At 33.5% G+C, this 16,338-nt stretch overlaps 1 protein-coding gene across 3 annotated transcripts in view; it reads right to left on the bottom strand.

Annotated features, from left to right (window-relative positions):
- Window positions 1-16,338, bottom strand: part of SGCZ (sarcoglycan zeta) — a 339,073-nt gene that overhangs the window by 35,324 nt on the left and 287,411 nt on the right. For all 3 annotated transcript variants that reach the window (XM_048942322.1, XM_048942323.1, XM_048942324.1), the window contains one exon: window positions 15,538-15,660. In XM_048942322.1, the coding sequence (XP_048798279.1) occupies window positions 15,538-15,660 (123 nt within the window). The remainder of the gene's footprint in view (window positions 1-15,537; window positions 15,661-16,338) is intronic.

The following is a 16,338-nucleotide window of genomic DNA, read 5'->3' as shown; positions in this document are numbered from 1 at the left end:
TCTGCTCCATTTACTGGTTACTGAAATTCAGCCTTTGGGAAGTGATGACTTTCATAAAAAGAATAGAATTACATTGTTGGTACTTGGTGCTGGATTTATAATCACTTATATATGTTACATGGTGGCAGTGTTGTCATTTATGTAACAAGCAAATGATCCTTGATTTATGAGTTAGCTCACAGAACAACACTGGAACTTTTTAATGACTTAATAACTGAAAGGCGTGAAAAAAACAGCCTATACACTCTGCAAAAAGAATATAGGCTAGAGAACTGATGAGTCAAGAAACAAAAACTAATAAATTATATTGCTGAGAAAAATCCACTGCATATTAACATTATCCCACTCACATTATTCTTGCAAGCAAATCACCTCAAATGTACTGACAGTGGATTTGTATAGCATTTTGATGTGCTCAGATTATATAGCATTGCATTATTACAGGCGCTGTTGAATCTTATTGCCTTGATTTTTCCCTAGGCTTTTTGGAAACAACAAGTGAATATGATAAAGTGCAACAATTTGGCAAGTGCTAGACTCTAATGCCAATTTTTCCTGAGTTACAGATTTTAAAGAATAATTTGTAAATTATTTGTCATCTTTGAGACTTGCCATTTAACTCATCACAAATTCATTAAGTTAAACTAACCACCAATTTCACTGAAAAATATGAGTACTTAATCAAGATTGCTTTACCACTGCAGGGACCTTGAAAACAGACCTTATATTCTAAAAGTTTAACTGCTATTAAAAAGTTCAGTTCTTAATTCTTTTACCATGTGTACATAGCAAAACTTTAAAAGTATCTTTGTGGGATTACTCAGCTATTGTTCACCAATAAGACACTGGAAAGGTTGATCACTGCCAGACTGAAAATGAATCCCAGAAATATTCATCTAGACAGATTAATAATCATAGAAAGATCACTTTCTTCATTAAAAGTTCAGTTATTACACTTGTGCAAACTAGAGAACCAAAGGAATCAGAATGCTTTGGACCACATGCTGATTGTGTAGCTCTTCAAGGTTTTCAATTTTAATAAATGGTTTGAAATGTAATTTAACTAAGTACTTCTAATATATATATATATAAAAGAGCACGATGAAACTGGATTTTTCCTATAGAAACATACAGAACTAGAATGAAAGCAGGTAGGGTTGTTCTATGGCAATGTATTTGGCACAATTTTCTCAGTCTCTGAGCAGCAAAACTGACTAAGACTAAAAAGCAAAGGTTCCAGGTATGATTTTGATATGGGCACACTAGAGGTCTAATTCAGGCAGACAGATGCAGTACTTAGGCATCTGACTCTAGATGCAGCTGTTCACATGTAAACTAAAGCACTGGCACTTGGTAATTAAAGGCTTCAGAGATAAGACATTGTTTAAAAGTAATTTGTGAAATGAATGATTTAGATTTACTGAAGGACCTTGAACACAACTAATGTTTGATGTATATTTTCTATATAGAAACCTTACTTAAGTAAAGACTTGTACTAAGCCTTTAATCTAGGTAAGAAATGTAACTTCTTCAATAAATTAATTGTCTTCAGTGTAATAAATTTTGATCAAAGCAAATCCACACTCCAGTGAATACTTGTTAAATTGCAAAAAAATCTTCTAAAATTATTGTAACTTGAACTGAGTACAAATACTTTCTAAATTTTGTCCTAGTGGTGGGCAGTAAACTTAGGTAGATCTTGCAGTGCAAATTAAACTATATTATGTCTGTATATTAAGTTAACTTAATACATACTTGCTTGAAAGTTGACAATCAAAATCTATGTTTGGCCAACACTTTATATAGTTTAATATGCTAAAAAAGTGAATCAATCTAAAAAAAATGAAATTAGCATGGGAATTACATAATTGAATTCTTATTTTTCATATACAATACATGATGGAGATAAATATGAAAATTAGAAAGGATTGACAACAACCATTTTCTGCTTGAATAGATAGTTTTCTTGAAAGGCGACAAAAGCTAGACATATTACACAGATAAAAACCTTATATTTAAATTTAATCATAATTACTAAAAAAATACAAACAAACAAAAATAACTTATCTTACTTATCTTCCTAAATAGAAATGACAGTCTGGATCTGATGTGTGCTGTTTTTCTTGTTGGGTTTTGTTGTTGTTTTTTTTTTTTTTGTTTTTTTCTTTTTGTTTTCTTTTGTTTTGTTTTGTTTTTGTTTGATTGTTTGCTTTCTTAAGATCATGCAAAGGTTTCAGGATTCACAGCAGTGGAAAACAGTTGGAGTTGTCCTTGTCAGCATTCAAAATACTGAATTTTAAACTGTATTATTCGTGTATTTAATTGATCAAAAAAAGGAGATTGTTTTCAGTTGGTTTTAGTAGTTATCCCTAAGTTGTGTAAAGCCTAGGCTTATACTCTAATAAATACTTAATCAGGGACAAATTAGAATTGCTGTTTCCTTGTTGAAAAATGAATGAATCAATAAATGAGGATGATCGAATAGTCAATAGCTCAATAACCAGTGGACTCACCTAGGATATGAAAGAATGGGATATGAACTTGGATGTCTCACACACAAAATGAAGGCTTTAACTTTAAGTCTACTCAAATTATCTAAACATTTCAACTTTATTTTCACTAGAAGTAAAGTGTTGCATTTGTATGGAATATTAAGGAAAAGCTGGAATCCTGCAAAGGTAAATGTGTGAATGAGAAAGCTATTTCTCTCCTGGTTTCAAGAGCAACTAGTGATATTCTCCAATTTTGAACTTTCTTAAAAAATCTCATTGCGTACTGCTTCTCAACTATATAACCAGGAATGTTAATACAGCTTGCTCAAGTTCTAAAGTGACTATATCTCAGTTATTTAATAATTTTAACTTGGTGGAAAAATATTATCAAAAGTACTGTTTTCTGGCTCTGCCCTTTCTTAGCTCTTTGCATGCAAAAAAATGCACAAAAATAACAAAGATCTTTCAGGTGATCATCACCATTTTCCACTTTAGATCAAAAATTACTCCTTTTTGAATGAGGATCCAGGTTGACTGATGAACAGCTGATATTTGCAAATAGTGTTACTAAAAACTGGAATCTGAATTATATATTCTGTCTGCCACCAAAACTGTACAAAATTACAAAAATATAAAAATGTCCAAGACTTAACTTATATGATCCCAATTATCTATACTGTTCTGATTTCTATACTTCTTGCTGTCTCTACCTTCAGTCATTCTTCCACTTTTCTGAGATACTAGCACTATCTACTAACAAGTGAGATTTTATGTTCTGCAGTGGAGGTTTAAAAAACCCAATCTCAAGATATTGGACTCTGTGCTGCAGAACGTGAGTATGACTCCAGCATCATCACTTTTCTAAATATTGTTCACACCTGACAACATATAAGAATAGAGATTTGATAGAAGAATTTACAACATGTGAGAAAGAACATTTCCAAAGGAAGCTTTTTTGTATGCATTTCCAATAGGCATTCACTTCTGCTCTGTACATTACCATTACTACAGCATAATGAAAAGTTCTTACATTTATGTGATAATTACTGCTCTGTTCTTACAATTTACTTGGGTTTTATTTATGCAAAAGGAAACCATGAAGCAGTAGAGCTACTATCCAGGTTTTAAAAATAGATCTACTATATCTTTTTTACTACATAGCAATTAGAGTGCCATTGATAAATGGTAATCAAATATTTAGAAAACACATTTGTTTATCCTGTAGAGGGCATTAATACACATAGAAAATATCAATTGTATAGGAGTATATACTATATATTTAAAAAGTTACTGCAAAAATGACTTGAAATATTTTAGAATTTCTGAAAATATGAAAGTGCGAGAAGAATCCTCATACGTACTTTAATAATGTTGAAATAGAGAAGCATTTATATGTACTTTAATAATGTTGAAATAGAGAAGCATTAGCATATTTTGTGCCTGTTTAATCAAAATGAAACAAATGTTAGCATCTTAAAATACTAGAAGTCATAATTTATATTTTTGAGAAATATGAGAAATATAATGTCAGTTCTATCTAATTTCTATCTAGTTATCTTGATTATCACATATTATGACTTCTTTTTATTCCTGTGCTTTACTGATGTTTTTTGTTCCTCTCTAGAAGAAAATTATTCGGCTGAATACAACACATTCCAGCCTGGCAAATGAGTAAATGACTTACTTAGATATGCCTTGGCTGCATTTTCAAACAGAAATTCTCCGCTTATTTGGGAGAAGGTGAATGCATAACAATACTGTTGTCTTTTTAAGAACATTCCCACCTTCAAGTCAGCGTAACAGTGAAACAAGCCTTTCAAGTTAGCAACAAAATGGATGCAGGTGTATTTCGTCCATTAAATGCAATGACTGTATACTAGCAAAGGCCCATATTAGCAGACATGCGGATGTAAGATCTGTATTAATCACTGCAAAAATAGCATGTTTTCTGCAAAGGACAAGTTATCGTTGCATATTGCAGTACACTAAAGTTGGCCAAGTTACCTAAGTTTTCTCATGGTAAGACTTGAACATTTTTTCAGTCAAGGACAAGGGAGTTGCCACATACCTTAGAGATACTGTTGGAAAAAGCTATATGGCAGTAACTTACAGGTAGGTCTCCATTTTCAAGATGGCACTGAACTGGTCACAGAGTAGTTTGTCACTGCTCCTACTAACAGTCACCATGGAGAAGTTATCAGGTGCTGGATTACAACCACAATTCAGATTATCTGGCAAACCTCTTAACAGTCTAGCTTTCCTGCGAGTCTTGTGGCATAACACTAGTCTGGTGTTTGCCCTTTTACTGTTGGTGAGTCAGAATGGACTAAATCACTCTGCCATATACCTGCCATAATTTATCAGAAGGTTTAAGTACTTTTAATTGCCTTGCTGCTAAGGAATGTCAGTCTAAAGTCAGCACAGGGAGGCTTCTGCATCAAAATTCTGAATGGTTAGCAGCCATTGAAACCTCATTTTGTGGTTTAAATCCAGGAAGTTCAGCACCACAAAAACAAAACAAAACAAAACACACACAACATAACAAACAAACAAAACAAAACAAAGTAGGGCTCATAGGTTGAGATCAAAACTATGTATCAAGACAGAAAAAAGAAGAGGAGAAAAAGCTAACAGTTACAATTTTTATATATATATATACAAGATATATGATGCATAAGCAATTACTCAACATCCACTGACCAATGCCCAGCCAATCAAAAATCAGTGGCTTCCTGCTCAGACAAATCTCCATTGTTTTCAAGCTTTTTCAAGTCATATGCGTTTGGAGTATCTCTTTGGCCTGTTCAGGCCAGCTTTCCTGCTTTTGTCCCCTCCCAGCTTCTTGTGTCCCCTTGCTCAATCAGTGGCAGGACAGTATGAAAAGCTGAGAATTTGAAATGTCCATTGTTTTTTCCTACAGTCGTAACATAATATCATAGCAGACATTATGAAGGAAAAATCGATTCTGTCCCAGCTAAGACACCTTTTGTTTATGTTCTCCTAAAAATCAAACTGTACTACATTTAGGCACTTCCAGAATAGATACTGAACATCAGGTACCAGAACTGTCATTTCTGTGGCACAGAATATCATGCTATTTGACACCTGTCTTGAATCAAAACACTTCTTCAATTTAGCACTTAAAATTACAGAAATAAAATATTTCTGGTGTCCAGCTGTCCACAAAAGACCAAGTTCAGAGGTGCTGTAAGAGACAAAACAGAATTTGTCCTGCACTTCAAACTATACCTGAGAGATTTTTCTGCACCATCCAGTTAACAGTCTATCACGATGTTTAGCAATCCAGTCGTTCGGCTTTTATATCCTTATTTGGAAAGATCTCTGTTCTCATGATCTTAAGACTTCCAAATAAATTTATTTCCTTTATATTCAACCTTTCTACTCTTTTACTCTTGCCTTACCTTTCAGACATCTTAGATAGGAAGCAGTTTTGGTTGGTTTTGTGTTTTTTGTGGATTTGTTTTGTCTTTCTGTAGGATACCCCCTCTATTCCTTTCTCTGTTTTTCATTAGAAGTTCCTCTTAACATTTCTACTAATTTTTCACATTAATACTTTACCAACATTACATTATTCTGAGTTTTGTTGTCTTGAGGAAAAAAAGACTATTTTCATTAAATCTTTAAGTTCAGAAGCTGTAATTGATTTTTTGTTTTATTCCTAAATCTAAATATAAACTAGGTAGACAAGACAAGGGATGACCGTGAGAAGAAAAAAACACTGTAAGTATAAAAAGCCAGAAAGCAGTCATGACAGCTTAAACATGAAACAAATTCGTTGGCAAACATTCTTTCTGCACAGCGTGCTTTGTCTATTGGGTTTTCTCTACTCCACACTGAGACTGTAAAAACACATTTTAAAAATTGTCCATCACTTGATAATGCTGCTAAGATAAAAATAGCAAAAATAATGTAGCTTGTTCACTTGATATGAAAATAAATATTTCAAGAAAATATGTTTCCCTCTGATGTTTAATGAGAAAATTCTTTCAGATGAAACTATCAATTCAAACTCGTGCCTTTTCCCAGTTTATGGGAAAATATATTTTCAAATTCTGCTACCACTAGTATTTTGCTTTGTTTATCTTGGATTCATCTTGCACTTTGGTATGAGGTAGCCTGGTACTTCGAAAGCTTTACGTGTTGCTGTATGTAGACCTTTGACAACCATAACTTGCTCCGCAGAAAGCAATGAAGAGAAAGGACATGAAAGATCACTATTTCTAGTCACACTGTAAGAGATGTAACCTGTAGCACTTGCCATCACTTCTATCAGACTTTATCAGATGGTTTTAGAATAATGGCAGCAAAAGTCTTAAGGGAAAAACTCTCTACCTGAGTTAAATGACATTTTGGCTGAAAGACATTTGTGAGCTCATGACTGTGCGTGCTATGCAGAATTGTACTACGTGAATTGATAATTTAAAAACTAACTAAGATCAGAAATAGCAGTCAGTGAAATCAATGAGAGTGAATTTTAGAAACATGCTAAGCATAAAATACTTGCTAGTGAAAGTAGATTCATTTATATGTAAAGAAGGAAAGTAAAAGATACATTTTTTCCAAGGAATTTAAATACTGAATAGGAAGAGGTCTTTTCTAAATTATTTATAAATTAAAATAGAATAACGATGATAATTACTGCAGAAAGAAAACTAAGTGACTCAAGCCACAGTCCAAGATTCTAACAGCTATAAATTATTCCAGTGTTGTGAAGTTGCTCATATTTTAGTTCCAGTCTCATAACTCAGAGGACCAAAATTCTAGCACATATGCATTGAAGGATTGGTGCCAGAATGCTTAGCTATTGGCTATGCAGATTCAAATCCAAAGAATGAATAATGGAGCTCTGGAAATAATAAATGTGCTTAAACCAATGAGACAACTGTAATGACATACCATGAAGGAGAAAAAATGCATATTACAAAAACATATGTAATTCATAGTTGCATGAAAAAAAAAAAAAAAAGACTGCAAAAATACTGACTACTTCATTAATGAGTCCAAATTAAATACAGTGCTTTGAACTTAAGTGACAATTTAACGTATTTGTTCAGGGCTCATTCTTGGTCCTATACAATTAGAAGGAAAACCTTAAACTGATTTAAAGTTCCATTTTGAATTCCGCTTGGTGGGAGTAAGCAAGATGAAGAAAAATAATTTCTTTTATGCTTGCTTTCAGAAAATGAATTTACTGACAAGATTGATTGCTACTGTGATGTTTTGAAATTATGACAGTATCTCGCAATTTTTATTCTAAGTGCTGCATATGCAACTAAATTCCAAGAACTAAGTATATCCAATAATGAAACAAACACACTTCTGATGCATGTCAAAACAGCTTGGATTTCAAATCCTAGCAGGTCAGAACAAAGTAATCATGACCAAAGTATTACCATTAATTATTTACTGAAATTGAAATCACAGTTAAATACAAGAGACATGTACCTTATTCACAGAAGCTTCACAACTGAAAACTCACACATTCGTACATTGGAACAGCTGAACACAACTTTGAAAAAGTGCATTAGCTCTATTATTAGAAACTTCTCTGAGCTTGGTGATAATCTTACACACTATGCTGTCAAAGATTCCTAGATTAGGAATTCCTAGATTATTCCTAGATAAGATCCAACCCCTGGCAGAATCACAGGGGTTGGAAGGGACCACCAGTCCTTTAGTTTCTTCAGCCCTGCTAAAGAAGATTCCCTAACAAGGGGGGTGCACAGAAAAGTGTCCAGGAAGGCTTTGAATTTCTCCTTCCAGAGAAGGAGACTCCATAAACTCTGGATAGCTCATTGCAGTTCTGTCCCACTCAACAGAATAAAGTTTTTACCTCATGTATGGAACTTCCTGTGTTCCAGACTGTGCCAATTGCCACTTGATTTGTTGCTGGGCACTACTGAAAAGAGCCTAGCGCCATCCACTTGACTCCCACTCATTAGATATTTATAAGCTTTACTTTTGGAGTGACCTACATACTTCTAATTCAAATGTAAATGCTTTTTCTATTTTTTTTTAGCTAAAATGATGGCTTATAATGCTTGTATCTTGGTGTGCTGAATGTAATGCTGTCAGACACTGTGAAATGTAAACTTGTCATTAGCCACAATGAGGATAGGAATTTAAATTCTCAATGTAGGCTGAAGGCTGCAGGCCATATGTCTGTGGGTGATTTATTTTTTTTCTGGAGTGGCTTCCTATGGGTGAAATTATTCCTAGCTTACAGAGTTTGCTATGTATAAGCTTTGAGACGTATTGCAGAGCAGAAATGATTTGAATCTACATTCTTCATAGGTTTGCCTGCCTACCTGGTTTATAAATAGCTCTACGGGTAACAGCGAAGTCCAGTGTGGTGGAAAGCTGCTAACTTCTCTGAATAAACCTTTGTCAGGTATTCATGCAGTATCTCCTTGTGAATACTTGAATAATGTAATGCAACGTGTCTTATCCAAAGTCAGAAATACAAATTACAGCCTATGTTGGTAACATTTTCCATCTCAGAAGGAAGAAAAATTTTGGGTCACACTGCAGTACTATGCCATGTTTTGAATATTTAAAGTAAAAAATATAAATAAACTCTGAGGGCAGAAAAATGTGCTCATTCAATAACAGAATATTCCCAGTGTCCTATATTTCTGTCTTTGGTTTAAAATTAAGCTAAATTTCTATATTCCTCTTGCTATTTCTACCTAAACTTAGATTTTAAATGATTTCCATGTTTAGTTCATTGACAAAAGTTTTGTAAGTATGATGCATGTCATTTATGTCTATTAAATGCATTAGCTCATAGTGAAAGTTGGGTAAAAATTTCACCTTAAGATCAGATAAAACTGAAGAAGTCAGTAGTGGTTTCACACGGGATTCAGAGAAAATTAAATGCAGTTCTGATGTGTTACAGCTCTCGCAGTAAGAGGAACTACTGTGTATTTTTTTATTTTTATTTTTATTTTTATTTTTATTTTTATTTTTATTTTTATTTTTAAGTCAGATGCTGATATTTTCTGAAACATAAAAGCATTCCTCCTGTTTAGAAGGTGTGACAAACTGAAATCTGAATGAGCTCATCTTCTCAGCTTTTAGCTAGAAAAGTGTAATAGGAATAATCAAGGTATTTTTGGCCTGCAGTATCATTATAGCATAGGTATTTGGAGAAAAATATCCTCTGTTGAACCTAAATCCTACTGTGCTTTACGGCCTGACCCTTGTCTCCAACAAAAGCATTTTGTTTCCAGGCAGTAATATGTTACAAGCAAGTATTTTAAGAAAAAAGAAGTGAGAATACAGGAGCTCCTTTTAGATTCACCCTTCTCTCTTATGAATAGCTATGTCTTAAAAATAGAGATTGGACTGATTGCTGTAATTTAAATGTGTATTTTCAAATCTACCAAAGCCCGAGGGCATGTAAGTGTCAAAAGTTTAGCTCATTTATTTTATAAGAATTAGAATTTTAATACAAAATCAGAATCCAATTATATCCAAAGGATACACTTCCTGTATCAAACCCTTCTGAATGTTTACTGTTTGATTCAAAACAAGTTGGTTTGGACTAAGAATTAGCTCATCTTACTAATAATGGGTTTATTTTCTGCTGGGCTCCAATGCTTCTATAGATCATGGAAACTTTCCTGGTATCATGCAATTGTCTTCTAAAAACTAGAAATGCTTTGAATTATACATCTGAACGCTGGCACTGTCATTCATTGAGGAATGTGAAATATGACTAGGGATATGAAGCAAACATCAGAAATTTTTCCTAAAAATGCTTATTCTTAGATTTGCTACAAAATCTAATATCTTAGTCTTGGTATGAAAGGTTTCACCAGGAAAACAGTTTAAATCTGGAAGTTATAATCAGTCTTTTGATCAACACAGTTCTGTACCAGAGGAGAGCAAATAGTCTCTTCACTGACTTTGAGAAGCTGGTGGCTATGCTCTGAAGGAACAGCTCAAAAAGTTGATAAGCATCTTGAAAACATAAGATCTATTGAAAAAAAATACTGAACAGATGATAGCCCAGAAGGAGAGAAAGGGATACAAATATGTCTTTTCTTATAATGCATGATATCACCACTGCTCTACAAAAAGAGAAAGAAAAAAAAAGAAGAAACATCAGAAGAGCATGATTTTGCTAGGATTCTATTTATGTCTTTCTTTATTAATCTTTCCATTCTCTTGTCTGAGTATGCAGTCTCTCTCTACATCTCTGGTTGTAGGGCACAATTATCTTAAGAACTTCCCAGTGGAATGCTGGAGCAAACTAAATATATTTTCCTGGGCTAGCAGGACTACAGAAACTTCTACACATTTTTCTTCTTTCGAGTCTACTCACTTGCAGAGAAACTTCTTTAATTAAGGCTTCTTTCTCTGTGCATACATTCATAGCCCAGTCACTATGTTCCTCAGCATGTTTTTCTGAAACTGTCAAAATTCAAAACCTTCTCCTTGCAAACCAACTGCCATTATGCTTAGATAACTGCAGCCCTCCAACAACCGACATATTTCACCTGCAGGCTGATGTAAGCACATACGGCTTGTAATCTGAACTGACTGGGGACATATTCCATGCTTAACAAGAAGACATAAATGTATCTGTGCAATGTCCTGTATAAGAAATTTATTTATTTAGGTTCACTACTTTTAACCTGCCCACAAAACTTCCAGTTCAGAGATAGCTTGGCACTCACATATACAACCTTGTAATCAACTCCAAGGATGCTTCTCAAGAAGAGTGCCCTGAAAAGCTGCTCTGTTGTAATTGGCTAGATTCCTGTAATGGTAATCAGTGCTCTTCTGCAGAAAATTCTGGACATTAAGTGATTCCCTGACATCTAAATAAGCTCATCAGAAATCTTATTCACTCAGTACATTTTGAATTACACATTATTTACTCATCATTTGGGAACCACAGAAGCTATATATATATAATGCATTTTTGTTACTGACAAATGCTGATGTAAGAATCCTGGTTCATTCAGAGTTCAAGATCTTGAGAGTTTAGTACATCTATTCAAAGGCTTGTTTTTACTGCGACATCAAATACAGTAATTTTACTATGATCACTTATAACTTGTCTAAGTGAGATTAAAGTGATTTAGTGCTTCCCTTCATCTCTTGCAACTTCACAATCCACACTCTATTTGTCCTAAATGAGAACATGGCAAATCCAAGATCTTTTCTCCTCTTCATACTACAATTCCTAGTCAGACTCTGAAGGAGCTAAATATATATCTGCTGTCATAAGAATGTACATCAAATAAGCATTTATTTTTCTACATTTCAGTACTTGTTATAAATATTTTAATTCTGCTCTGTCAATCTAATTTGTAATTCATATATATTTCCCCATATTTTTGTCATACTATCTTTTATAGCCATAGCCCATATTTCTACTTCAGAATTTCATTTTAACTACTTTGGAAGACTTTACTACAGACTCACAATCCTAAACATAATCTTAAAATCAAAACTGAGGTAGTGACACGCTCATCTACATGTCAATCTTGGATATTATTAGAACATTATTAGAGTAAAAGTGTGGAAGAACATTCTGGAGTTTCCTTGATACATCAAGGCTCTGATCTTTCTTCCAATGAAGGACGTAACTTTGATCAAAGCCATGCTGAACTCCTTATAAATTCTCATGTAATGAAAATATGTGCAGAATATCACAGATTTTTCCCTGACACTACTCTGGTGTAAAAGTAGATTTAACCCACATCTGTCCTGTTATTAATGTGAGAATGTTTCCACCAAAACTGAAAAATGTCTCCTACTCTCCTTCCCTCTCTTCCACCCTTCTACATAACTTCACTATTTGACAAGGGAGAAGCCTCATAGCAGGTTTTTACACCTCTTCTTTGTGTTTCTCCTACTACCATTATCTATACTTTATTTAGTGCATCTTATTAAACTGTACCTACATATTTGTTTAAAAAAAAAAAAAAAAGTCAGAAGACAATCTGTAGTAATGTGCACATACCATGAAAGTTTTTTGTCCTGGTTTCAGCCAGATTTTCTTTGTAGCGTCTCATATGATGCTGTGTTTTGGCTTTAGGAGAAAAACAGTGTTGATAACACACTGATGTTTTAGTTGTTGCTGAACAGTGCTATATGGAGCCAGGAATGTTTCAGTTTCTTGGTTTCGTGTACTGTCCTGTAAGTGGGCTGTGGGAGCACAAGAAGATGGGAGGGGACCAGAACAGGAAAGTTGGACTAAACTGACCAAAGTGATGCCCCATATCATATGACATGTTAAAAAAAAAAAAAAAAAAAAAGTGAAAAAAAATATTATACTGCATTATAATAGATTTGTGTTTGTGATGTGTGATAGGGCAGTTATTATTGCTTTCTCATACTCATATTTTGTTTTCTCTGCATCGTACAATGTTTATTTTCCTCCTGGAAATCTATTTTCAGTAATTTTAGCTTTTTTTAGCTTTAGACTAGAAGTAAACAGTAAAGCATTTTACAGCTCATTACAGCTTAATCATTTTGCTAGAAATTAGTAATTCTGATGCAAAAAGCTTTGTAGAGATAGAGAAATTAGGATATAATGGTTTTCAGTGTATGCCTGTCAGAAATGCTCTTCTATCTTATACTCTTCCCTTCCTCCTGTAGGATATTTTTATTGTCTAATAAAATGACATAAGGATTAACATAAACTGGGCCCTACTGATCTAAAGTATAAAATTTTGAAAATAACCTTTTTATAAGATATTAAGACAACAAGATGATTAACCAGAGATTAGAATCAATGATCCCAACTTCATTATGTTATTTCCAAATAGATACTTAATGATTTCCAAAGGATTTTAAAAAATAAATTACTCTTTCAATTTGCAATTAAAAAATACCTTCACATATTTTTCTAAACAAACTGCCATGTAAATTGAAAATTAACAATAAATACTTTGTATTTAATTCTCAGACCTACACAGAATTGCTCAGAAACTAGTAAATCTTTCAGTGTGGTCTCACGTTGCACCAAGGTAAGTTTATGTGGGTTATCATGAAAAACTTTACTGAAACGGTTGTTAAGCACTGGAATAGGCTCCCCAGGGAAGTGGTTGAGTCAACATCCCTGAATGTGTTTAAAAACCGTTTGGATGTGGTGCTCAGGGACATGATTTAGCAGAGGGTTGTTAGTGGTTTGGTTAGGTTGCGGATGGACTTGATGATATTTAAGGTCTTTTCCAATCTGAGCAATTCTATGATTCTAGGTAATGGCCATCCTTTTCTATGTGATATCTAATAGCTGACTAAATCTTTCATATATTTCATTTTCTTTATTTTCTATTGTGGAAGTAATTAATGTCAAAGTCAGTGCTTTTTTATTTTTCACCATAGCCACAAAATAAAAACCAAATCTAGTAGTAATATTTTTTGTGTGAATTGACAGGTTTATAGTAATCCCCAAATCTCAGATAAGCATACCAAAGCAGCATTAACTTAACCTACACTTTCCTTTTTTATTATTATTTTTTTTTTTGTGCTTAAAATGAATGTACATACAGCCAGGTGTATTGCAAAAGTTAAGAATAAAATCCTGTTCTTTTTACAAAGAGCACTTCTATATGCCATATTGACCATCGTTGAACAAATTTACTTTAGTTCCTCTGCTTTCTAATACCGCTGAAGTCAACACGTGCTGTCAGTACTCAAACTACTTTGAAGTTAAAATCAGTTGAGCAGTGCACTGTCATTACAACCACAGTACATGATCAGATTTCTTAATGGCAGGAAATCTCATCCTCTGTGCCATATGTTAGACATTTTATTTTGTAACATGGTAGACACTTTGAAATCCGCTGTGTCAACTGTATGTTTAAGATTAACTTTCACATTATTTAAAATTCTGATCGAGCATGAGTCTTGATAGGGTTCCAATGACTATCTTCTTCCTCTCACATTATTCTCATTATTCTCTTACATTTTATTATTAAAACAAAACAAATATTTTAAATGTACTAACTATAAAGAATGCCATTGACTCAACAAACACTCATTTATCCTTTTCATAAATACAAATACGGACAATATATACAATTTAGTATTGGATACTGTGGCATCACTAAACTGTCAGCTTGTGAAAGTTTGTTCTTTTTGTTTAGTACTGAAAAAATCCTGTGGCCAGAGAAGATCAACAGAGATCAGAGAAGAGTGAGTAAGTACTGGAGCACTGGAACAGGTTGTCAAGAGATGCTGTGGAGTTTCCTTCCATGGAGATATTCAAGACCCTGTGTGACTTATTGTAGGGGACCTGCTTTAGCAGAAGGACTGCACTCAATGATCTCTTGAGGTCCCTTCCAACCCCCGCAATTCTGTGATTTTGTGTAAGAAAATTTACCCCCCAAATACTGGCAAGCAACAATCTAATTTATTCTAAGGCTTATAAAGAAAATTCAGTCTCTGTTTGACCCTGGCCTTCCTGAGTGTACTTTTGTCCTATTCCTGGTGTTGATTTAAAGTGGAACATTTGCATTTATTTGAAACAAATCTAACTTTTTTTTTTTTTAAGTTAACACATGTCTAATATCAAACGTGTAACTTACCCATATATATATGCATGTAATGATGACAGTAAAATATCAATGACAATTTTATTTTTGTTCTGTTGAACAAATGTTGAAGTCAAGACAAGTATTTTGCATACTACAATTCAGTCAAGACTTCTAAAGTATAGTAGAGTACATACCCTTAATTCACACATAAGTTGGACCGGGTATTTCAAATACAGAACTATCAAAATCACGATAAAGAGCAAAAGCTTTTACCACTGTGAAGCAGCATTACCTAATCAGATGATATAGCAACCACAGAAAAATGCTTTATTAACAGTAACATATAAAACCAAATGTCTGTGTTGAGGGTAATTTTTACCATTTGCTGGTCAAGCAGAGTTAAAATTCAAATCTGCCTTTGTAGGAATTCACCTTTTGAATTCTGCAATATCTTTTGGTCAGTAAGGGAATGAGAAGAGAGGGAGAGGACTAACATTCATTTAGAAACCTTACAATTAACATACCTGTTACCTTCAGTCTGTCAGCTCCAATGACTATCTCATCTTCATCTGCAGAAAATAATACTTTTCCACCTTCACTTGCCCTTACTTCAAATCTCTTACACTGGGCCTCCACAGCATCAGCTCCTGAAAGGAAAGTGAATGGTTTATCTAAGATATTTTGTAAAAACAAAAGTATTCATCTGTATGCACAGAGTACCATAAACGCATATATGAGGATTTTGTAAAATAGTTTCCTTTCTGTAAGCCTGGTAAACAGTTTTTATTGTAAAGTAATGTTAAATTAATACATAGAGTAACTTTTTCATTATTTTACACCAATATTAAATTTAAAAGAACTGCGCAAAACATCTATTTCAGTATCATGTTGAAGATAACACAAGAATTCATGATGTACTCAAACTCTGTGAACTTAATGAAATGTCAGTTCAGACAGTGCTTTCAGAGGTTAGTTCAGCCTGAAGTGCAGCTTCTTTCAAATGGGAAAAGGATAAATAAAAGAGGAGGCTACACCATGAAAATCAGATTCTCAGTGCAGAGGATAATGATATTTCTCATTCAGTTCTATTGCAAATTTGAACAGCAGAATAAAAAAAAAAAGAGTGACAACAAAAAAGGGAGACATCACAATTTATTTCAGATTCTATGACAGAAAAGTGCCAAATGTCTCAAAGCTCAAAAGATCTAAAATAATTATGAAATCAAATAGACCTATGGGATGTACCAAATCTCAAGTGCTTCATAATATATAGGCATTATCCTTATTCTTCATGTTTTGTCTGCTAAATTACTTTTTAAAATTAC

This window comes from Lagopus muta, chromosome 4 (assembly GCF_023343835.1).
Source record: "Lagopus muta isolate bLagMut1 chromosome 4, bLagMut1 primary, whole genome shotgun sequence".
Lineage (NCBI taxonomy): Eukaryota > Metazoa > Chordata > Aves > Galliformes > Phasianidae > Lagopus > Lagopus muta.
The sequence above is the reverse complement of the archived record's forward strand: the minus strand, read 5'-3'. Positions and strand labels throughout refer to the sequence as shown.